Below are 24,325 nucleotides of genomic sequence, written 5' to 3'. Positions count from 1 at the left end.
TTTATTTAGTTTGTTAGTAATGCTCTAAGAGCTCTAAACACCAAATTGTCTAAAACAAATGAAGAGAATAAAAATAGAAAAGAAAAAGAAAAGTGAAAAGTAAATAAATTAAAATATTTTTCAGTGAAAAAATAGGATTAATGAAATGCATCAAGTAATTAACTCCTTAAACCAATTGCGAGTTAACCCATAAGAGCGATTATTAATGAATAAGGGGCATATACAGAGATTATTTTCGAGGAGGGGGGGGGCTTATCACACAGCCACCCGCCACATCATGCACAGCCAGTAACCACCACTTTCCTGTAAAGGTAAAGGGGGGGGGGTGGTCCTTGTAAAGGGCATCTTAAGAAATTGTTCTAATAATTAAGGTGCATGTCGTTAATCTTGAAGGTTATTTACGACTTCATTGTGGAAATCTAAAGACAAATAGCTTTCAGTGAATAATTTAATTCCTTTTTTGGACACCCTCCTGTATGATAAGTCTAAAACAGTCTACCAATATAAAATAAAAACGACAAGATTCTCGGTAACAAAAATATATTTAATATATTTCAACTCTCGTGCATACAAATTGTAAATCTTCTTTCATCAAAACTTTCAGGCAAAACAACTATCTAAACGTACATAAATTACGAAGCAAGTTGACTGTAGTGTACTGCGTGTACGTAAAAAAAACAAGTTAGGGTAGACAAGGCGACAATTAACGTTTGATACTTCTGTCACTATTTTATCATAAAGATCACGTGTTACGGAAATACTTAACATTCATAAAAATTATAATTATGCCTTAGAAATACAAAATGCTATATTTTAAAAAGATTAAAAATTAAGCTTAAATTGAGTTTTACCAATTATATAAAATTTTTTATCACTATGTGTATATCACAAATTGTAGACCTGTTCAGTATCATAGTTGTACAGAAATATAGAAAAAAAACATATAAAATCATAATCTAAGAAGCTGGCAAGTGCAATTCACAATAAAAAAACATGTATTTAGAAGTTCTCTAAAATTAGAAATGTACCCAAATGCAGCCAAGAAACAGTACAGAGTACAGTATTACTCTTCAGAAGGTACGAACATTTCAAGTGATCTTATTATGAAATTATTTTCAGTCTCCTTAACGTGGGGGATCAAATTTGCTTTCTGAAAAGTGAAATCTATTCTAGAAGTGCTTTTGTCAACAGGGTTACCCACAAAGGATGAGACTTCTCAGACGATTGAAGTAGGGCCAAAACTGGTTTATTTCTGTTTTTAATCATTTAGTGAACCATCAAAATACTCAATTGAATGCAGAAATCAAATACCAAGTTTCAAATTGTCATATTTTTAGGTCATCTCCACATTCTCGTCCTTGGTGGGTAATCACGTTCTGTTACCACGCTAACTATTTAGTGTACGTTATAAAAGTATAAATTCAACAATGTAAACTAATGAATTATAAAGCTCAGATTTGGTTGATCACAGTTCTTCTTTCTCAAATTCATATTCATCAGCAGGTATTTCAGTATCCTCACAGTAACTTGATCTTAACAAATACAAATTATATTCAGATAGCTCAGAAGCATAAAAAATATAATTTTTAGAATGCGATGTTGCTGTATTAAAATCTCAATAATCAGATTTCTAAATTCATTCAAAAAGTGTCAATCGAAATGACGTAGTCTAACAGTTCTTTTAATCTACTAAATTACTTAAAATATTGAAAACAAGTTGAAAGGCCCGGCGTTTCCAGTGGGGAAAAAACTAAAAAAACGCCGATTTTTTAGCCTATATCACACCCGGGATACCCATGAGTATCCTCAAAAATTTCAGCCAATTCGGTCATGCCGATTGGCCGGTCTGAGGGAACAAATAACCATATCTTGTTTTTTTTCTACATAGATTCAAAATTTAAAATAAAACTGTTACCGTTTACTGCATAGCTGGATATCATTATGCTTTCCTTCCTTTGAGAATAATTCCATTATATCATCTTCTTGATCCTCCACTATATTCTCACACTAATTAATATTTTATTAATTAATTAATCTCCTGTTCAACGAAATAACCAACCTTAAATTCCCTCCTTTTTTATGGAGGCCCTCGGCTAAGTGGTTTTCCCCTCAATTTAATTATCCTCCCTTAATCTCCCGGTTAAGTAGTAATTAATAGTTATTATTAGAGAATAATTGCATCATTTCATCTTCTTAATCCTCCACTATATTCTCAGGCTAATTAATATTTAATTAATTAATTTATTAGAGTATAATTACATTATTTCATCCTCTTGATCTTCTACTATATTCTCACACTAATTAATATTTAATTAATTAATGTATTTGAGAATAATTGCATTTTATCATCTTCTTGATCCTCCACTATATTCTCACACTAGTTAATATTTAATTAATTAATTTATTAGAGAATAATTCCATTATATCATCTTCTTGATCCTCCACTATATTCTCACACTAATTAATATTTAATCAATTAATTTATTAGAGAACAATTGCATTATATCATCTTCTTGATCCTCCATTATATTCTCACACTAATTAATATTTACTTAATTAATATATTAGAGAATAATTGCATTTTATCATCTTCTTGATCCTCCACTATATTCTCACACTAATTAATATTTAATTCATTAATATATTTGAGAATAATTGCATTATATCAGCTTCTTGAACCTCCACTATATTCTCACACTAATTAATATTTACTTAATTAATATATTAGAGAATAATTCCATTATATCATCTTCTTGATCCTCCACTATATTCTCACACTGATTAATGTATTAGAGAATAATTGCATCATTTCATCTTCTTGATCCTCCATTATATTCTCACACTAATTAATATTTAATTAATTAATTTATTAAAGAATAATTGCATTATATCAGCTTCTTGATCCTCCACTATATTCTCACACTAATTAATATTTAATTTATTAATGTATTAGAGAATAATTGCATTATTTCATCCTCTTGATCCTCCACTATATTCTCACACTAATTTATATTCAATCAATTAATATATTTGAGAATAATTGCATCATTTCATCTTCTTGATCTTCTACACTAATTAATATTTAATTAATTAATTTATTAGAGAACAATTGCATCATTTCATCTTCTTGATCCTCCATTATATTCTCACACTAATTAATATTTAATTAATTAATTTATTAGAGAATAATTCCATTATATCATCTTCTTGATCCTCCATTATATGCTCACACTAATTAATATTTAATTAATTAATTTATTAGAGAATAATTGCATTATTTCATCCTCTTGATCTTACTCTATATTATCACAATTTATTAATTTTGTGATTTTTTATCATCGATACAAATTTTTCCAATAATTTCTGAATTTCATTAATTTATAATAACGCATTGTACAATACACAAAGTAAAAAAAATCTAGAGAAATCATTTTTACTTTTCGATCTTTAAAATAGCAAACAATGGAAAAAATAACAAAATAAATGTAAAAAAGCATGCAGTGAAATCATATGCCATGCAATATACAGTGTGGGGTGCACGATGTGGCCAAAAAAAGATTTGTATTCAATTAATTCAATGCTTGCATTACATTTTAAATTTGTACGAAATATTTCTTATTAAATATTTATTAATTGATGATGAAGATAAACCCGCAGCTTCTTTTGGTCCACCAAAAAATTCCATGTTTTTAAATAATGTCAAACTATTTAGTTTTCACATAAATAGAAAGAAAAAAATGTAAGTTCTTAATTTTGAAATATTTGGAATAAAATTATGCGGAGTAAAACCATGCATGAACAAAAACAGTTTTTTCTTACCAGAGATATCATCTTAGCGCAAAAATAAAAAATATTTTATTCAATTTATTATTTTTCATTAATTGCTAATTACTTAGTTTCAAAATCTTAATGAATACAAATTGTAACACGAAAAACTAGTTAAAATAGATAATTTGATAGAATTATAACCAAAGAGAATAGAATATGTATTAGAGTGAAATTTAGCCAATCCCTCGGTATAAATTTTTTCAGTCCCTTTCAGCCTAAAAGGGAGTTCAAAGTGTACAAATCATGTAAATGTTCAAATTATATGCAGTAGAGTACATTAATACAGTATGTTCCCTAAACTATCCATTTCAATTTCGAATTCTTTAAAGCTGTTAAATAAACATTATAAAATTAATTAGGTGAATAAAAAACGTCATTTGATTTATAGTTATAACGGAAAATCATCGTTTGTTAAGTGAAAGGGATAGAGTCTATGTGAAATGATCATTGGTCAATTATGAAACCTGCCTATTTCATAATTTGGTTTTCTTTTAATATTAATTCAAGATTTTCTATAAAATGATATTCCAGGGCCCAACAGGTTATATAGCATAAATATGTGAAGTACACCTGCAGTATGGAAACAGTACTACAAAATTGCCGTTTTACACTTTTTTCTAGTAAATTCCCCTCTAATCTATATTCTATTCTCTTTGATTATAACTCATCAATATATAAATCCCTATTTTCAATACATATTTTAGAATATAATTTAATCAGTTTGATAAATTTAACTTACGTAAAATTTAAGCCGAGTATTCAGGTCATCATCAGGAACCATATCCACCTCTCCCATCTGGGGGTTCATGTTCCCTTCAGGGGTTACAATCCTAAATACAAGTGGTTCATGTTCCCTTCAGGGTTTACAATCCTAAATATAAGATTATAGATATAAGATTTATCAACCCAATTAACATCTGGGTTAATAATTCTGCTTCAGTTTTCATCTGGAAAAAGGGGTATAGCAATTCCTGCGCTCTTTCCACCACTTTAGTCATCGCTATCTCTACAGTAGCTGCTGGCCTCGGTTTCAATATTGCCCGAGATATGAAAAAATTCTTTCATATTTCGACAATTTTGCTTTTATTTAACAAAATTGAAATCTGAACCAAACTCTTTATATCTCCGGTAATATTGAAAGCACAAAAAACGCAGANCATGTTCCCTTCAGGGGTTACAATCCTAAATACAAGGGTTCATGTTCCCTTCAGGGGTTACAATCCTAAATACAAGGGTTCATGTTCCCTTCAGGGGTTACAATCCTAAATACAAGGGTTCATGTTCCCTTCTAATAAATATATAGATTTTATATTACCTAATAATCATTGGTTTGCCCGAAACCTTAGACTTGGCTTGAGCATAATCCTCAAAAGTTTTACAAACTGAATCCACAATTTCCATCAGATGAGTCTGAGACCTCGCATATGAAATCTAAATTAAGACAACATTTTATAGTTAATTAATCGGCTTCCCAAGCCTATCTTATAAGACAAGAATAAATGGCAAAAAAACCGATTAAATTTTTGTCGTGGTTAGTTGTTCATTTTATGACTGGAATTTGATCTTTCAAAACATTTAGCACAAGGAAAACTAAAAAAAACTTGAAAAATTGTTCACGGGAAAAAATAATTTATTAAAAAATTTGATAAAGTAAATATATTTACTTACAATATTTTTGTTTTGTGTTCCATCAGAGTTGAGTCGGAAGGTTCCAGTTTCTATTTTCTTCTTTGGGTCAACCTGTATATACTTGGAATTAGAGCGAGGTTATTAATAATTTTGTATTTTGCAGTGCTTAGAATACGGATTTGCTAGATCCGGATCCGGATTCAGTAACATATCATCCAAGACTTACATAAAAGTTCTTCACAAATTTTCCTTTACATTTTACATTTTTATTTTTTAAGAGATTCAGGGTTTTATAGGGTTTCTTAGGGTTTTATAGGGTTTTATTGGTTTATTTTTGGCTTTTTTGGGGTTTTCCAGTTGATAGTATTTAAAACCTTCTAAAATTCTCACTAATTCATAATAATAAGACTATTTAAGCGATAGGTGAACTTTATAGAAATGAAAAATAATAATGTTGTTGTGATAAAAGGCTATTATTATAATCATATATAAATCTCTTCAAATACAATAATATCACCTCCCTTCATCATACTGCAATTTTTTTGAAATTATAGTTCTATGATTTTTTGGCTATTTTCTCACTTGGATACATATTTCTGATTAATCGGTAGATATTTATATACTCAAGACAAAAAAAATTTTGAAAATTCTGATGAAGTTCTGTGAATCTTCTTGGGGTTTTCAAGATCTTTAAAACTTGCTATAAACAAAAACAAGCACTGCAGATGATCGATTGCTTCTAAGGTTTTCTACTATTGGATTTGTCTGGTCTAAAACCAGAAACCGTCTTGAAGTCCAGAGTGGTAAGGTTGACTACTTTAATTAATTCAATATTTTTGTTTTGAAAAAACTCATTATTCGTGCTATATTCATGTTGTTAAGATCATTGGTTTAAGTATTAGGAAATGAATAAATTTGTCACTGTTAGTTCTGCAAACTCCCTAAAAATCAATACAGTTAATACTAGACCTTATTTCTTTAAGAGTTTATCATTATAAAAGGGCAGAAAAGGCAATAATTCGAATAATTCAAAAAAAAAAAAACAATACAACCCAAAAAAGCCTACTTACATGTGCTTTTTAAAGTAGGTTTTATTGTTTTTTTTTATGCCAACCCTGATTAGAGAATTGAAAACAATTCCTAAAATCTAAAAAGGCAGTTCCATGTTAGCGATGACAGGAAGAAGACTAAGATACCTTTTTTACTAGACGGATTCAGAATTAATGACAAATTAGCACTAGTAATCAAAACAAAAACAAAGATTGTAAAAAAAAAAGGTAGGGTCAGGGGTAGCTCAGCACCCGTTGGAGCCTGAAAACACCCTTAAATCAATAGATTTCACTGGTCCAGGGGGGGGGGCTTAGCCCCCATAGCCCCCCACCCCTCTGACAGTCACAGTGAAATAAAAGCACCCCCCTCCCTATCACTTTGTTTGTGATCCACAACTTTCAATGTTTAATAATAATGTTTAAGAAATAGTTCAAAATAAATGAAAATAAAATACAATTAATAAAAATAATTACCTTGTTTATAAGAAACTCTATCTCCTCCACGAGGGACTGACAGACCAAGCACTTCAAGGTGTCGGAGGAGAACAATCCGTCCTTCCCCTTCTTCTTCCCCTCCAGCACCCCGCAGACCACCAGCAAGGACCCAACCAACCATAGTAGATTCATCTGTAACATTCAAACAACTTAAAACTAAACTCAAGCGCAGGAAATTAATTAATTACATATTAAATGGCATTTTTTCATTATATTTAATAGGATTAATAATTGATAAAACCACAATATTAATTGATTAAGAAGATATCGTGCGTATAAAGAAGACATGCAGCGTTCACTATTATCACACTTTTTGACGAGATTTGCGGCAACAGATATAGCACCGTCTTTGAGCCTTGGACACTTGGTCGTCTGTCAAACAACGACGCGTCACAAAAAAGTGTCGTGTTTGTCACCAATCTTCAGTAAAAAGTTTTGTCCTCAAAACAGACTTAAAAATTTCTGCATTCCTTTAATACAATACAGCTTAGATAACATCTATTTAATAGAAGGGGCACTTTTTTCAAATTAGAGTTTCTAAAATGATTAAAACCCTTTTTTTATTTCTGATTACTGAGACGTCTCTTTGTCTTTCTTATAGAAATGAAACTAATGTCATCCATATTTCGTTCAAAGAAGTAAAAATCCGCAAGTAGTTTCTCTAACAAATCTGCGAAAATAAATTTTTAGATAAAAAACTACTTTACTTCCATTGAAGTGGAGGCTAGTCCTTCAAACCGTCTAAAAAAGTTGCATTTCCCCTTTTTTGTTATCGAAAAATTATGGAATAAAAAAATTAGAATGTCTAAATCTCGTTGTATTTTCCTGTGTTTAGAGTTCATCCTTGTCTAGATCTACGTCACTAAGATCAAGGTCCTCCTCAGCAGGTAGTTCTCCATCCTTTCCATCCCAAGCATCCACCTTAGAGATCTTAGGCATCTGAGCTCCTACACAAACATTATTGATAAGAACTAATTTTTAATGCTAAGGAATGAACAGGACAAAATCTTTACTTTTTAAACCGTTAATAATACGTACAATTTGTATATGTAAAACATGCCAGATAATCACATATCTTTAACTCAATGTTCTATATAAGACCCAGCTCCAACCTAGGGTATTTATATAGTTATATAAAGAAGATGATAGATAATAACATATTATCTTATTAGCAATCTATAATTCAGTTTAATTTATAAAAAAGTCGATAAAACCAATTCGACTTTCTATATCTATATGCAGAATATGATTGATAAATTGTAAAACAGCTAAATTTTACATCTTCAATCCTTGGAATTAATCTCCTCGAAACGCTAAAATAGTTTTGTAAAATTTAAAAATTAATTCTCACGAACCTCTTAAATATCATATTTTTCATGTGCGTATAGCCGGCCAAATAGCTGGACCGATTAGGCTGACATTTTTTTGTGGACACTCAGGGGTGGCCGGGGGGTATTATACGCTTAAAAAAATCGAATTTTTTCTCAAAATTAAGAAAAAAATTTCCATGGGCCCTTCAGCTAGTCTAAATAATAAAACAAGACATTCATATATATGTTGTGTATAGACGGCCAAACGGCTGGACGGATTGGGCCGAAATTTTTTGGGGACACTCATGGGTGGCCAGATAATTCTAGGCTAAAAAAAATTAAAATATCTTTTTAAAAAATCCACGGGCAACGCCGGGCCCTTCAGCTAGTTTGTAATATAATGTAATAATGTTTTACCAAACTTTCGGAAATATAAATATTTAGATCTTAAAACGATAAAACAAATTTCAATAAAATCATGTCAAGAATAAAAAAGTAAGAAGACCTCTTTTTTTTAGGGTTTCTTCCCCTTAAGTGAAAAATATTGACTTTTTCCCGTTTCTTATTTATACATTAAAAAGGGGATTGGTAATGCATTCAAATTAAATCAAGGGCTATGAATTTAATCGACAGCTGAACTACAAACTACCAGTTCAAATCCTGAATAACCGATTCAAATCCTTGTGAATCTTTATCTTTAGATAGGCGGGGCACAGCGAGAGGTAGTCTCCAATTCATAAAGTTCCGCCCCAGTTCAGAGATGGTTTAGTTAAGCTCATTAAGAAAATAGCCATGATAGAAATTCGGATTAAGTAAGTTCCTGTCTAAAATAGTAAAAAAAATAAGCTACCTCTGACAGGGTTGGTTCTTCCCTTGCCATAGCTGAGATCCCTTAGGAACTCGTTGATCCCGTCGAACCCGAAGGATCCCGTCAGAATTGAGTACTTCATCTTCTTTTGACTGAAAACAACAGATTAAAATCTTTTGGTTTTGTTATACATCCCTAAACAAGTATATGCGCAGACTTTCTTCTGAAATCTTTGGGCTGAGGTATACAAACCATCGTACATGTTTCTCTTAGATTAAGATCTTATTTAAGCAGAGAGCTGAGAACTATAAAATTCTGGATATCGAGATTAATGCTTTATCCTTTCTTTTTTACCTCAAGATTAATAAAAAATCAAAATAAAGATAATAATCTGGAGATTTACAAAAAGAGGAGATTAAGCATTGATCGTGATATCAACAATTCTACAGTTTTCAGAGCTGAAAAGTTTTCAGATTAGCTCAGATTGCTTTTGTGTTCTAAACTATCTGACTCTTAGAAATCAAAATCAAAATCTTAACCTAAAGTAATTCATAATTCTCATCTATTTTTCATAAATAAAAAAAAATATTTCATTATCCTAGATTTAGAAGATTTGGTCAAAAATTAGTCAAAAATAGTCTACCTGACAACAACCATGGCTGGGTATCCAAATCCTCCGACGTCAACGGAGGCCTCGAGGTCAGGTTGAGCAACAGCCTCGGACCAGAGCCAACCCCAGCTCTTCTTCTTGTATTTGTCTCCCAGCTTCCGGAGGTCTTCAAGGAATGCATTACGGCAGCTAGCCTGCAAATATTTCAAAATTAAAACTTTAAAAAACCAAAATCTAGTATTTCTAGATCCTGCTAATTCATAACCCCCTTCCGCTTTAGATACGCTATACAAGTATTCCATTTCTCTGCAGCACTTAAAGGGACTGTAAGCGTTATTTCAAGTGCCCCTCCAGGAAAAGATGGCTTTACAACGGTACCTTTGAAACCTATATCTAGTCAATATTGTGAAAGATATTTTCGTTTTTCAGGTTTAACAAGTTTTTATATTCTGATAATTCACATTTGTTTTCCTGCAGTAGAAATGCACAAGAAACGTTTGTAGAGAAGCCACAATTGAACATTGTAAAAATTGATATCTTCTACCGTATACTTGATCAGACAACGCTTTTAAAGAAAATCAGTCATTGTCATCTTCACATGGTGGGTCACTTGAAATTACGCTTACAGTCCCTTTATGATGATTCTTTCTCTTAATGTTTGCTAGTTTTTCCCGCTCACCGATAAAATGAATTTTAGTCATTGACGNCCCCCCTCCCCGGATGATATTACAAAATATCCAATATAATAAATTGAATTTGATTTATGTTGGTAGAGTGTAGTTACAGATAAATGATTAATTGCTACATTCACCTCATGTATTTAGGTCAAATCAAATCAAACCAAATAAGAATAACAAAAAAACTGTTATTTTAACCAAATTGTTCATGTATTTCTCCCAAAAATAACTAAGTTTACTTGAAAATTAATACTTCAAGTTTAATATAAAAGGTTTTAACTGAATATTAAATTGTAATTTCTATACACTATACAGGTTAAACTGCATAGATTTGAAATGAAATATGACTCTGGGTTCTATGCAGGGAGAAATAAAACAAAATAAAATATGATTTATCTAACATGCACCTTTCTTATTGAAGAATATATTAGCGGATTTTAAGGAAGGTTTCTTTTAAAGGTTTCGATAAATATAAAAACATGCATTTCTTACAAATACTTTAAAGAATGTATTTTTCAAGACTTGTGCACTATAATACATAATAAAATCAACGTATTGACAATTCTTTTAGAGTCAAGATATCTGCAAACACTTATAACTATTCTTTGCTGACAACCTTTTCGCAAGAACATAAGCTTAACCGTCAAATATATTTAGTATTTTTGTCGATTTATACACGAAACTCCTGTTTATCTGTTGTAAGATAATGTAGAGAGAAACTAAGAAGTCGCCTCAACTAAGGACCAGTCCCTTAAATCAAAACTATATAATGTGTACGGTTTATACCTGACAATCAAGGATATGAGGCAGAAACGCAATCACACAAAGAGGGTGTTCCCCACAACCTTCTTCAACATCAGCATCAGATAGAATCTGCTTTATCTCTGGCGGAGACACGTTCTCAGCTGCCTTTTCCTCCGCCCAGGCAACTATATCACTAGCAGTTCTTCCGCCGTTATATTCCTCAGGCTCTACAAAAATTATCTTTTAAAGGGAATGACCGGCAATGTATGGTAGTTGAACTGAGAATGGAGTATTGTGGAAAATTTATTTAAGGATTCATTTGAGACCTATACAACGTTTTAATGATGTACAATTACTGAGTTTGAGCGCAAAGTCAACGTTCAAAATCATCCATTTGGGTGATTACGTTATGAGAATAGATTTTTTAAAATATCAAATAACGACGACGAAAATTGTAACAACAATTCTACAGTAAACTGATTAGTTGCTTAAGAACAGGTTGAGAAAATAAAAATCAACTTATATCATCGAAAATAAGCAATCTAATTCATTTATTAGTTTCTGTAATGTCTCATTGTTCACAAACATTTTCTGTAGATTTTCTGGAATTTTTAACTGTAGAATTTCTTATACATTTTTCGTCGTCGTTATTTGATAATTTTAAAAAATAGATGATCGGTTCACAAACCTTAATTTGATCATTTTTAACGTCGACCTTGCGCTCAAACTCAGTAATTATACATCATTAAAACGTTTTAAAAGTCTTAAATGAATCCAAATTATTTTCCCACAATACTGCATTCTCAGTTTAACTACCATACATTGCCATATACTTTATCATCTGAAAACACGAATCATTTTGCTCAGTTTGTCTGCGTAATAAAAAAAAGTTCCTCTAAGAGCCTTACAACTATGGTTGAGTATTCCAGTACTCTGTACTCCTGTTCTAATATTACCTGAGCTACCGGGTGCAAAGTACTTGATGGTTGGGTATCCCTTTACTTTACTCTTGCATTACCTAAGCTACCCGTAGCAAAGTACTTGATGGTTGGGTATCTATGCTCTAATATTAACTGAGCTACCCGGTGCAAAGTACTTGATGGTTGGGTATCCCTTTACATTACTCTTGCATTACCTAAGCTACCCGTAGCAAAGTACTTGATGGTTGGGTATCTATGCTCTAATATTACCTGAGCTACCCGGAGCAAAGTACTTGATGGTTGGGTATCCCTGTACTCCGTATTCTTGTGCTACACTCTGGTGTTGGGTTGCATCCAGGGCTCCAAGGTTCATCTTTCCTGAATAAAAGTATTCAATAAAATTGTTAAACGCAATATACTCCATAGTTCATAAACTGAACAATGTAATTCCTGCTTCCACTTTCATTTATAGAATATTAAAAACAAGGATATCTCCATCATTTTCCCATCAAAAACAAAGGTTTAATGGATACGATTGTGAACCAGACATAAACGTATCTATTAAGCCACCCCTGTTAAAAAAGAATATTGGTTGAACGAACCATTGAGCTTTGTTTGCAGCTGTAATAAGTTTTAAAAATACTAATATTTTCTTTTGACTGTTTGGAAACCTCAACAGATATAAAATATTCGATTAAGTGAAGGAATACAAGTAACACACCAGCTGTGTTGAGATTAGACAATATAGTACATAGTGTACACTCGGTTATACAGGAATTCAAGCGGTTTTCGATAGATTTTAACACAAAGATCTCTGTACTCGATGAAAAGACAAAGGTTTTAAAGGTACTGTTGTAAATCGAGCATTGCTCTCTTGCATGGAGTGTCACTTAAAATTATGCTTACAGTCCCTTTAAGCAGACAGCCCCTGTTAAAATAAGAATAGTTAATAGCTGTTAAACGAACCTTTAAGCTGTGAAGCAGCATCTGCCCAAGGTCCGGCCAAACTCTTACAATGTCCACACCAGGGGGCGTAGAACTCAACCAACCAACCCTAAACATACATTAATAATATAACAACACACCAAGGGGCGTAGAACTCAACCAACCATCCCTAAACGTACATTAATAATATAATAACACACCAGGGGTTGTAGAACTCAACCAACCAACCCTAAACGTACATTAATAATATAATAACACACCAGGGGTTGTAGAACTCAACCAACCAACCCTAAACATACATTAATAATATAACAGGGGTTGTAGAACTCAACCAACCAACCCTAAACGTACATTAATAATATAATAACACACCAGGGGTTGTAGAACTCAACCAACCAACCCTAAACATACATTAATAATATAACAACACACCAGGGGGGGGTAGAACTCAACCAACCAACCCTAAACATACATTAATAATATAATAACACACCAGGGGGCGTAGAACTCAACCAACCAACCCTTAACATACATTAATAATATAAGAACACACCAAGGGGCGTAGAACTCAACCAACCAACCCTAAACATACATTTATAATATAACAACACACTAGGGGGCGTAGAACTCAACCAACCAACCCTAAACATACGTTAATAATATAACAACACACCAGGGGGCGTAGAACTCAACCAACCAACCCTAAACATACATTAATAATATAACAACACACCAGGGGGCGTAGAACTCAACCAACCATCCCTAAACATACATTAATAATATAACAACACACCAGGGAGCGTAAATTGAGTTTTTTAAAAATTACCGAATTTCTTTACAGATAAAATGGATACGATCCTTTGGAATATTCTGTACACATATTTCAGAATTAAATTTGGATATAATTCAACGATGACAAAAAGTTAAAATTGAAAAAAATAAGTAATATGGATAATGGAAGTATTTAGGATGAATGAATGAATGAATGAATGAATGAATAAATAAATGAATGAATGAAAAATAGAATGAATAGGATTAATGCAAATAATAGAATTACCTTATCACTGTTGAAAACCTTCTTCTTAAAGTTAGCTTCAGTAAGTTCTACAACATCTTTACCTTCTCCCGGACCAGCATTAGCATTCTTGCTTCCTCCACCACCTTAACAGAAAAATGAATATATTTACAGTCGTCGTCGTGTATATTAATACAATGAAGACGACCTTTTGATTTCCAAACAGCATTGATGCACAGAAACATGGGAACAAAGTGAAGGTATAAAATGTGGAACTAACGTATACTTTTTTGTACTCTACAGAGTACAGAGGTTTGGTACATCATCATTACCGAATCTTAAATTAACAGCGTCTCATTGTTTACTTGTAAAATTGTAATTTAAAAAGCTTGTGAGAAAAATCAAAATTTAAATAGAAAAGTCGTGTTTATTGTATTGATCTAAACGCTAATCACTGTACGGGGGGGAGGTGTATCAAAGTTTTAGCAAATTCTTTAAAGCTCTACTACTAGCTCAGGGTTTATTTGTTACAGGGCTGTTATCTTAGACTAGATAAATGAAGTAATCTCTGTTTGGGGTTCTGTCTGTCTTTCTGTTTGTGTATCTGTTGATAGCTCATGCCTTGAGCGAATTTTGATTAGAAAGCAGTTCTTAGTTGGTTTTAAAAGATACGTTGGTCGACATTTTTAACGAAAGTTTCAGATAGGTTAGAAATAAAAATAGAAATATATTTACCTCCGCTGGATTTTCCACCGAGTTGAGCATTGACCAGCTTCTTAGCTGCAGCAAGACCAGCATCTACAAACCCCTGGGCATTCCTGTTCCCGTTGTAATCCTCAGGCTTCTTCTTGTTGGCGCCAAATATCTTGATAGTGGGGAAACCTTGAACTCCATATTGTCCTCCCAGGGATTTGTGCTCGTCAGCATTCACCGCGCCAACCTAATTCATCAATCAATCAATCGACAGATCAATCAATTATTATATCATTCAATCAACCACTAAAACAATATTTAGGATCAATAAATCAAAAACCAGTTCAATTAATCGAAATCTAATACAAATCAAATACCCAACAGATCAATCAATTATCCGCATAAAAGCAAAAACCAAAGCAATCAATCGACAGCTAATACAAAATAATCGTCAGATAAATCAATAAACCAACAGTTAATCAATTTTCTACCAGAACACTTATTTATCAGATCAAACATCAATTAATAAAAAACTAATACAAATCAATAAATAAATCATTTTATCATCATATCAATAAACCAGAAACCAGATCAGTTAATGGAAATCAAATATAAATCAATCACCAGATCAATCGCCAAAGCAATGAATCAATCATATCAGTTTGTCGAAATCAAAAATAAAGCAATCACCAGACCCCGTCAATCGCCAGGTCAATGATCCATCAGATTTTTCAATAGATCATTACAAGAATCAATAACTATATCAAATAAATCAATCAGCGATTAGATCAATTAATCACGCAGATAATCGATCAGCCTTTTAATTGATTCCGACAACCATGCCATCAATCAAAAAAAAAAAAAAAATTACCTTGACAACTCCCTTGAGTGCTTTGGCTGCTTTCTTGTATTCCGGAACTAGATTTTTACAATGTCCGCACCAGGGAGCGTAGAATTCAACTATCCACACTCCGTCACCGTTTATCACCTGATGAAAACATATCGTGAAACATACCAAGCCTTAAAGTGTTTGTTCCCGATACCCGATTAATGTTTTAAAACCATCCTCCATCATCAGACTCTCTATAACTGAGGCCTTTCAAAAACTTTTCCTGATATTCATAAACTTCTTTATTCGAGGGACATGACATTTATTGTTATTATATTTTGTTACCAAGAAAGAAGCAAATGCAACATTGTTTTTTTACATTTTTGGAACAATTCTCGTGTTTCGGTTAAGCCGGATTTGACACAATGTCACATACATATTATATAAACTATCAACATGTCCGCCTTAAGATAGAACTTAAATAAGACCAAAAAAAGGGGACAATGAGAATGTATCTCTGTATATGAGAGGGTTGGATGAGAAGGTATCTCTGTATATGAGAGGGTTGGATGAGAAGGTATCTCTGTATATGAGAGGGTTGGATGAGAAGGTATCTCTGAATATGAGAGGGTTGGATGAGAAGGTATCTCTGTATATGAGAGGGTTGGATGAGAATGTATCTCTGTATATGAAAGGGTTGGATGAGAATGTATCTCTGTATATAGGAGGGTTGGATGAGAAGGTATCTCTGTATATGAGAGGGTTGGATGAGAATGTATCTCTGAATATAAGAGTTGAAGATTGGAAACAAGATTTTTGAAACGAACTTGAAGAAACCAACCAGGAGTGTATATTTATATGAAATACCTACAATTTTTGAAGCGCTGAAAAAAAAATGAAAAATTGCACTTGAAACAAGTTTTCTTTAATATTCTTTTTCAAACTTTTAACCAAAAATTTAAAAAATCTTAAAATGTTTCTTGTTAATAAAAACATACACCCTTGAAACTAACTAGACTTGAAGAAACTAACCTGTTTATCAAAGTTAGCAGGAGTGAGATCAACTACGGCGTCTCCACTTGAATACAAGGCCCAGGTTTGGGTCACCAAGGCCAGGAGGAGAAATAAATCAACTCGCGCCATTTTTTCGTCCTAGTCTCTTCTGAAATATAGGTAACTGTACTACATCGTAAATATACATAACGAGATCTAATCATATTGAGCATTGAGAAACTTTGTTTTGAGCTCAGAAAACATACATCCAGAAATTACTTGACTAGACAATTTTTGGCACAACAATAAGCTCTTTATATAATATTTCGAGACTTCAAAAGCCATAAAAATAAGACAAATTAATGATACAATTGTGATTAAAGCAGATAAAACTGGAAATTTTAAGGTTTTAAACAAATGAGGTATTCAAGGTAATTTGAGTATTATTAGCTGCTGATAACTCACAGTGTGTCCACCAATCCAAAAATCCAAATAATAAACAAGAAACAATAGACAAGACTAGTACAATGACAATCTATGGGTACATAATCCGATGGGAGGAAATAATCACTGTATTCATTGAACTCTGTACAGAGCAATACTGTATAGTGTGTACTGTCCCGCCCTGTACAGTGTGTACTGTACCGCTCTGTACATAACTATTTGAAGAGGAAACTGTACGGGTAACCACCGGCTTTACTCCTAAAATTATAAACGTAAATTGCAATACAGTTCCTTGACAATTACTTTATTGGGAAGTGTTGAAATGAATTTTATTTCTGCGAAACAGAAACATGGCGTAATAAAACAATATTCTCTTCGCCTTTTTTCTTTCAACTCGAAACACGGTCGTCGGCCAGGGTATACATTTTGAAGGGGGGGGGGGGTTGATTTATTTTGATCTGATAATCTTCCTTTCTTAATGATACTTGACACCAAACGATTAAATAATTAAATAAAGGTTAAAAATTAACCTGAATATAGAGAGAACCAAACTGTAAAAGAATGCCATAAGACAAAGCCCTGCGACTGCCTGAATCCGTCGTAGCTAAATAAAATCACGTAACTTTACATTCAAACTCAATATTTGAGCTATCAGCACAAATTTGTTTACCTTTTTATCTCCTGAATTTTATTTTAAGTGTTTTTTTTTTAAGTTTTATTTTGGCAGCTCTGTATGACAATGCAATGGTGAGGCAAAAAATCCAACGGCTAGTTCAAAATGAAAAATAAAATTATAATTTTCTTGCAAAAAAAATATTTTACTTACCCCTGGGTCTACTTTCTCATCCCCAGCTTCACACAGTAGGATAACCCCCATCACGATCATACCGTACATACCCATCACGAAGTACGTCTCCAACACGAACTGACCCTAAATTATTCAAACAGTAAGTCGCAGTGCAAACAATGAAATGAATGAAAAAAAAAAAAAATTTAAATAAAAAAATTCTTTAAAAAAACAATTGGTAAGGAAAGATTGCGCATAAGACGACATTTTTCATCTTGAAAGATATAAATGTACAGAGATGTTTTAAAGATATTCCTATTATATAGATTAACTAGGTCGGTTGTGAACATTGGCTGTTCTTATGTCATTGAGTACTTGTGGTGTACATGAGTTCTGTAGAGAGAAATTTAAGTTAGTTTAGTCCTTCTCATGTCCTTCAGTTCTCGTCAATATGATATATTGCTCAGTGAAATAGTGTTGTTCAAATAGTTCCATTCCCGGAGTTATTTTACACTCTATCATGAAATCCATTAAAACACCAAACCACCCCGCTTATCATTGAAGTACACGTTGACCCCTAGAAGTATGAGTTCGCGGACTGTACAATTCTTGGTGATTTTGCGTACATAAGCTATCTATGTTTATTTAGTTATCTATGAAAGAAACTGTGAAATGAACTAAAAGAGCTGTATACCTGACTGCTGCCGTGAATATATGCAACACCCCCGGACTGACTGTTATGAACAAATGGAGGTCCCCTGAAATATATTTTTTAACATTTTAACCTTGACAGTATGATGTTGATACATTATATCCCATTACATTTGGGAATTTAATCAAGGGGTGTATAGTTCCTCGAAAAATCATCCCCCCCCGCACACATACTTAAAAATAATTTTTTCACTCGCAATTTTTTTTATGGTTTTATTCGCTCAATTGGGGAAAATAAATGATTTTTGTGTATTATGAAGAAAAAAACTTGCTTTTTAACTACTCAAAATTTTTTTTAAAAATTACACACCTCTGATTTAATCCCGATTTTGAGATCGTCTATGTAATTGGTTTTAATAAAAAATTTGGAATGTGGATGTCTAATAGGAAAGCTTTAATCCGAAGAATGTTTCGTCTGCTAGAGTTTAGAATTTTTTTTAAGTATTTCAATTACATACTATTGTATTGTAGTAAAATGCGAAATTTTTTTAAAACAGACAAGGTTTAGGTCATATTAAAGAAAGAAAATAAAGTTAAAGAAGAGATACATCAGAATCAGTTTTCAGATTTTTATAAGAACAATATAATAACCTTATATGGTTCCACATCTGTCCACTGATCATTGATAGAACAAAGAACATTGCTAGGATACACCACGTGTTCTTGTTCAACAGGAACTAAAGGTTATTCCGCCTGAACAAGAGAAAAATATGATTTTTATTGCTTTTGATGTAAGGTGATAGTTTTTAATATCATCGAATGTTGACCGTTCATAGGATGGGACTGGGCAAGTCCCAACCCTCTCTAGTTGCACCTCAATTTGGCAACACAGACCCTTTTCTATGCATGATTTACAACGAAACCCTTTAAATTGAAATTTGAGAAACACTGGGAAAGATATCGCAGTTTTCTTGTCTTAAAAAGTGATAACTGTTGTCTGTCAGTTTCATTCCTTGTCTCAGCTGCATAAATCTGAACTCTGCAGTGTCAATTAAAAAAAGTTAAAGAATACACCATTGTAAATTGCTCATGTAACTCTTATGAATAACGTGAACAGTCCCCTTAAACCCTAAAATGTAAACAAGTAGATGGTTTACCTGAGATAGACAAGAATACCAACCATACCAAACAGAGTTAGAAGAGCCATTGTTCCTAAATAAGAAAATATCTAAGTAGTTACTCCCGACGTTATCCGCGCTTGGTCGTAAATTACGATTTTAGCTATTTTTCCCTATAAAAGTCGACCAACTTAACTTAGAAAGTTATACGAAGCTAAGAACATTCCCGTGGTTCTCAAATCAAAATTTGAGGCAAATTGGTCCAGAGGTTCATGTGTTATTAACAGACAACAGAGATTATTACTCCATATATGTATATATTTAGATATTTCAATCTAATAATTCATGACTGAAAGTGGGTTTCCACTGTATTCATGAGGATCTAGAGGATCCTAGCTTTAATTAATATGCAATAAGCCATAGTTAAAACAGTTTAATTTTTTTTTCATTAGAGGTCGTAAGAGGTCATTAGAAGGTCAAACTCTGGATTTATTGCTGCTACTGTATTTCCTAGGTTTCTAGCTTTCATTTGATATGCATAAAGCCTTATTTGAAATATTTGTGGAGGTCATTAGAGGTCATTAAAATTAAATTTTATTTTATTTTAGGAATTTCGATCACTAATTAGGCGTGCAGTAAAAAAATTGGAAGATTTGGACCGAAAATGAAGGCAGATATATTTGTGGAGGTCATTAGAGGTCATTAAAATTAAATTTTATTTTATTTAGGAATTTCGATCACTAATTAGGCGTGCAGTAAAAAAATTGGAAGATTTGGACCGAAAATGAAGGCAGACCCCCCCCCCCTACATCAAATAGGATATCTCCACCATCCCCTTTCTAATAAATATGCCGACTCTAACACTAACAATGTTATGATTCAGATTATGTAGATAAAATAAATAAATCTAACCAGTGTAATTCGGAGGTCTGAATACACGAATATTTATCTCGGTTCGCTCCATAATCCATCTAAATAATTATATAAAAATCATCAACAGATTCATCTAGAAATTAATTTAGTTTATCTAATTGTAATTTATGTTATCCGACTATAATTTATTTCAACTACTAAAAATAACATTCATTCAACAGATCCATGTTGAATTAAAGCAAATCATAAAATTTGATTTTCAATTTATTTTTTTAATACAAAAATTCAAGAAGAAGCATGTTTTTTGGGGCCAATATGCTTCAGCAAAGAATAATTATGTCAAACAATAGCATTTAAAGACCTATTCAGAAAAAAAACTCTACGAAAGAGAAAAAAAAGCGGAAAAATAAATTTAAGTGGAACAGTGACCTCGCAATTGCTTCCCCCGAGAATCCTAGTCGTTGAATATCCATATGATCTTGCTTCTTGGGCTTACCCTAAAAAAATAACAATAGTATTAAAGAATTTATGTTTTACTGCAAAATTCATTCCATTCCGTTAAATCTCCTCACCGTTCTCCCCTCTTAATCCTTCTCATGTCCTTCAGTTCTCGTCAATATGATATATTGCTCAGTGAAATAGTGTTGTTCAAATAGTTCCATTCCCGGAGTTATTTTACACTCTATTATGAAATCCATTAAAACANTATACCTACTACTAGAGAGAGCTGTGAACATGAAGGTTTGAGAAAGGTATACCTACTACTAGAGAGAGCTGTGAACATGAAGGTTTGAGAAAGGTATACCTACTACTAGAGAGAGCTGTGAACATGAAGGTTTGAGAAAGGTATACCTACTACTAGAGAGAGCTGTGAACATGAAGGTTTGAGAAAGGTATACCTACTACTAGAGAGAGCTGTGAACATGAAGGTTTGAGAAAGGTATACCTACTACTAGAGAGAGCTGTGAACATGAAGGTTTGAGAAAGGTATACCTACTACTAGAGAGAGCTGTGAACATGAAGGTTTGAGAAAGGTATACCTACTACTAGAGAGAGCTGTGAACATGAAGGTTTGAGAAAGGTATACCTACTACTAGAGAGAGCTGTGAACATGAAGGTTTGAGAAAGGTATACCTACTACTAGAGAGAGCTGTGAACATGAAGGTTTGAGAAAGGTATACCTACTACTAGAGAGAGCTGTGAACATGAAGGTTTGAGAAAGGTATACCTACTACTAGAGAGAGCTGTGAACATGAAGGTTTGAGAAAGGTATACCTACTACTAGAGAGAGCTGTGAACATGAAGGTTTGAGAAAGGTATACCTACTACTAGAGAGAGCTGTGAACATGAAGGTTTGAGAAAGGTATACCTACTACTAGAGAGAGCTGTGAACATGAAGGTTTGAGAAAGGTATACCTACTACTAGAGAGAGCTGTGAACATGAAGGTTTGAAAATGTATACCAACTACTGGAGAGAGCTGTGAACATGAAGGTATGAGAAATGTATACCTACTACTGGAGAGAGCTGTGAACATGAAGGTTTGAGAAATGTATACCTACTACTAGAGAGAGCTGTGAACATGACAACTACTGAATAGTTGCGAGGAGACGATTTCACCAAGTCCTAGATAAAAATCTCAAAATATTTTGTCAACTTATCAAAGAAATTTTTTTTTTTTGGGGGGGGGGAAGGGGCCAAAAATCTTTCTCATTAGGACTGAACCTAAAATTTACTGAAATTGTAGACATAAAACTTTGAAAATGAAAATCAAACCCAACTTTATGAAACGATAGCACTATATAGAATTTTGTCGATTAAAATATCAATACCTTAAACAGTTTGTTGTTTAGTTTTATAACAGCACGCCTGGAACTTAATTCTAGCAGCTTCTCCATACGCTCCTAAAATAAATAAATATATTTATTTTGGACAAATTTATTGAAGTAAACATTGGCAAATTATTGGTTTAAGAATCGGAGTGACAACAAATTTAAAGAGTTCAATAAAAAATGGATTTGGATTGCCAATATATACGGTTTTAAATAAAAATGATAATTTATGAATCCCATGGACTAAGAAGCAAAATTTGGCAAAATATTCTCAAGATGAATTGATTTATATTAGTCCCAAAATACCCGGCCGTAGTCTTTGCATTTCCAAAATGTGGTCTGCATTTTTTGTGCTTTTAATATCGCCGATGATATGAAGTTAAAGACATTAAAGTCGTCTTGCTACTGTCATGTTTCGTGGGACACCCTGTACCTGGAGTCCAGCTGATGCTGTGGACAGTTTATTCTTTCCCTCCTGACCCAGAGAAGACTGTAGAAGAAGAAAAAGAAGAAGAGGAGGGAAGATCATGATGGAGTAGAAGTAAGATTAACAATATTTTTACATCTGAAACATAATAACTTAACAACCTTAATTTATCATTTCTAGCTGCTCTTCTCCTCACTAGTTCATCCCTGCTCTTCTTCTCTCTTAGTTCATCCCTGCTCATCTCCTCTCTTAGTTCATCCCTGCTCTTCTCCTCTCTTAGTTCATCCCTGCTCTTCTCCTCACTTAGTTCATCCCTGCTCTTCTCCTCACAGGTTCATCCCCGCTCTTCTTCTCTCTTAGTTCATCCCTGCTCCTCTCCTCTTTTAGTTCATCCCTGCTCTTCTCTCTTAGTTCATCCCTGCTCTTCTCCTCACTTAGTTCATCCCTGCTCTTCTCCTCACAGGTTCATCCCCGCTCTTCTCCTCACTAGTTCATCCCTGATCTTTTCTTCAGTAGTTCATCCCTACTCTTCTCCTCACTAGATCATCCCTGCTCTTCTCTTCACTAGTTCATCCCCGCTCTTCTCCTCACAGGTTCATCCCCGCTCTTCTCCTCACTAGTTCATCCCTACTCTTCTCCTCACTAGTTCATCCCTGCTCTTCTCGATCATCCCTACTCTTTTCCTCACTTGTTCATCCCTGCTCTTCTCCTCACTAGTTCATCCCTGCTCTTCTCCTCACTAGTTCATCCCTGCTCTTCTCCTCACTAGTTCATCCCTGCTCTTCTCCTCACTAGATCATCCCTGCTCTTCTTCTCACTTGTTCATCCCTGCTCTTCTCTCTTAGTTCATCCCTGCTCTTCTCCTCACTTAGTTCATCCCTACTCTTTTCCTCACTTGTTCATCACTGCTCTCCTCCTCGCTGGTTCATCCCCGCTCTTCTCTTCACTAGTTCATCCCTGCTCTTCCCTTCACTAGTTCATCCCTGTTTTTCTCCTCACTAGATCATCCCTGCTTTTCTCCTCACTGGTTCATCCCCGCTCTTCTCCTCTCTCAAGTTCATCCCTACTCTTCTCCTCACAGGTTCATCCCTGCTCTTCTCCTCTCACAAGTTCATCCCTGCTCTTCTCCTCACTAGTTAATCTCCGCTTTTCTCCTCACTAGTTCATCCCTGCACTTCTCCTCACTAGTTCATCCCTGCTCTTCTCCTCCCACAAGTTCATCCCTGCTCTTCTCCTCACTAGTTCATCCCCGCTCTTCTCCTCAATAGTTCATCCCTGCTCTTCTCCTCACTAGTTCATTCCCGCTCTTCTCCTCACTAGATCATCCTTGCTCTTCTCCTAACTAGATCATCCCTGTTTTTCTCGTCACTAGTTCTACCTGTTCTTCCCCTCACTAGTTCAGTAATTTCCTAGAGGACGATTTTTGGACCCTCACTAGTTCATCTCTACTCTTTTTTTCTTCATCATCACTAGTCCATCCCAGCTCCTTTCATCATCATTAGTTCATCCCTGCTCCTTTCATCATCACTAGTCCATCCCTGCTCCTTTCATCATCACTAGTCCATCCCTGCTCCTTTCATCATCACTAGTCCGGTATATTCCTAGAGAACGATTTTTGACTAAATAAAACAAACAATTTAAAAATGTTAC

General features: G+C 33.5%; 4 protein-coding genes across 11 annotated transcripts in view; all 4 read right to left on the bottom strand.

Moving 5' to 3' along the window:
- Positions 1 to 523: 523 nt before the first annotated feature.
- Positions 524 to 7,156, bottom strand: LOC111707745 (protein canopy homolog 2). Of its 8 annotated transcripts, none has more exons than XR_002766513.1 (8): positions 6,981 to 7,156; positions 5,497 to 5,568; positions 5,144 to 5,259; positions 4,568 to 4,658; positions 3,820 to 3,831; positions 1,916 to 2,007; positions 1,384 to 1,532; positions 524 to 1,178 (listed from the first exon to the last, which is right to left on the bottom strand). XR_002766513.1 is itself a non-coding variant. In XM_023480885.1 (7 exons), the coding sequence occupies exons 1-7, from the start codon at positions 7,140 to 7,142 to the stop codon at positions 1,466 to 1,468; spliced, it is 612 nt and encodes a 203-aa protein (XP_023336653.1). In that variant the 5' UTR covers positions 7,143 to 7,156; the 3' UTR covers positions 524 to 1,465. The 8 variants fall into 8 exon arrangements, 5 of the variants coding, with proteins under 5 accessions (XP_023336653.1, XP_023336654.1, XP_023336655.1 ...); XR_002766514.1 differs by having other exon boundaries at positions 524 to 1,169; XR_002766515.1 differs by having other exon boundaries at positions 524 to 1,169; positions 1,393 to 1,532.
- Positions 7,133 to 16,857, bottom strand: LOC111707742 (protein disulfide-isomerase A6 homolog). Its single transcript, XM_023480882.1, has 11 exons — positions 16,585 to 16,857; positions 15,595 to 15,711; positions 14,766 to 14,970; positions 14,073 to 14,176; positions 13,037 to 13,124; positions 12,341 to 12,448; positions 11,193 to 11,377; positions 9,763 to 9,923; positions 9,162 to 9,271; positions 7,827 to 7,948; positions 7,133 to 7,471 (listed from the first exon to the last, which is right to left on the bottom strand). The coding sequence occupies exons 1-10, from the start codon at positions 16,693 to 16,695 to the stop codon at positions 7,833 to 7,835; spliced, it is 1,305 nt and encodes a 434-aa protein (XP_023336650.1). The 5' UTR covers positions 16,696 to 16,857; the 3' UTR covers positions 7,133 to 7,471; positions 7,827 to 7,832.
- Positions 16,858 to 17,101: 244 nt separating this feature from the next.
- The window catches only part of LOC111707740 (magnesium transporter protein 1-like), a 12,484-nt gene continuing 5,260 nt past the window's right edge, over positions 17,102 to 24,325 (bottom strand). The window contains 8 exon segments of the mRNA XM_023480880.1: positions 17,102 to 17,247; positions 17,520 to 17,593; positions 17,816 to 17,920; positions 18,471 to 18,534; positions 19,079 to 19,180; positions 19,585 to 19,639; positions 20,458 to 20,516; positions 20,848 to 20,915. Coding sequence (XP_023336648.1) covers positions 17,205 to 17,247; positions 17,520 to 17,593; positions 17,816 to 17,920; positions 18,471 to 18,534; positions 19,079 to 19,180; positions 19,585 to 19,639; positions 20,458 to 20,516; positions 20,848 to 20,915 — 570 coding nt within the window. The 3' untranslated portion in view covers positions 17,102 to 17,204.
- On the bottom strand, positions 21,869 to 24,285 carry LOC111707746 (tumor suppressor candidate 3). Its single transcript, XM_023480890.1, has 3 exons — positions 22,682 to 24,285; positions 22,249 to 22,320; positions 21,869 to 22,042 (listed from the first exon to the last, which is right to left on the bottom strand). Exons 1-3 carry the CDS (start codon positions 22,775 to 22,777, stop codon positions 21,884 to 21,886), a joined length of 327 nt encoding a protein of 108 aa, XP_023336658.1. The 5' UTR covers positions 22,778 to 24,285; the 3' UTR covers positions 21,869 to 21,883.

The sequence above is a fragment of the Eurytemora carolleeae genome, unplaced genomic scaffold, assembly GCF_000591075.1.
Source record: "Eurytemora carolleeae unplaced genomic scaffold, Eaff_2.0 scaffold817, whole genome shotgun sequence".
NCBI lineage: Eukaryota > Metazoa > Arthropoda > Copepoda > Calanoida > Temoridae > Eurytemora > Eurytemora carolleeae.
The sequence above is the reverse complement of the archived record's forward strand: the minus strand, read 5'-3'. Positions and strand labels throughout refer to the sequence as shown.

What these genes read in the sequence shown, in the direction of transcription:
- LOC111707745 (XM_023480885.1), bottom strand. Translation starts at nt 7,142, where the DNA reads ATGTTACAGATGAATCTACTATGGTTGGTTGGGTCCTTGCTGGTGGTC. An exon ending in TAGAGTTTCTTATAAACAAG is followed by an intron (nt 5,569 to 6,980) that starts GTAATTATTTTT and finishes AAGTATATACAG; the next exon opens with GTTGACCCAAAGAAGAAAAT. An exon ending in ATCCAGCTATGCAGTAAACG is followed by an intron (nt 1,533 to 1,915) that starts GTAACAGTTTTA and finishes GTATTTGTTAAG; the next exon opens with ATCAAGTTACTGTGAGGATA.
- LOC111707742 (XM_023480882.1), bottom strand. Translation starts at nt 16,695, where the DNA reads ATGGCGCGAGTTGATTTATTTCTCCTCCTGGCCTTGGTGACCCAAACC. An exon ending in CTTTGCTCCGGGTAGCTCAG is followed by an intron (nt 11,378 to 12,340) that starts GTAATATTAGAG and finishes TAATTTTTGTAG; the next exon opens with AGCCTGAGGAATATAACGGC. An exon ending in CCAGCCATGGTTGTTGTCAG is followed by an intron (nt 9,272 to 9,762) that starts GTAGACTATTTT and finishes TGTTGTTTTCAG; the next exon opens with TCAAAAGAAGATGAAGTACT.
- LOC111707746 (XM_023480890.1), bottom strand. Translation starts at nt 22,777, where the DNA reads ATGATCTTCCCTCCTCTTCTTCTTTTTCTTCTTCTACAGTCTTCTCTG. An exon ending in CAGCATCAGCTGGACTCCAG is followed by an intron (nt 22,321 to 22,681) that starts GTACAGGGTGTC and finishes TATTTATTTTAG; the next exon opens with GAGCGTATGGAGAAGCTGCT. An exon ending in TAAACAACAAACTGTTTAAG is followed by an intron (nt 22,043 to 22,248) that starts GTATTGATATTT and finishes ATTTTTATCTAG; the next exon opens with GACTTGGTGAAATCGTCTCC.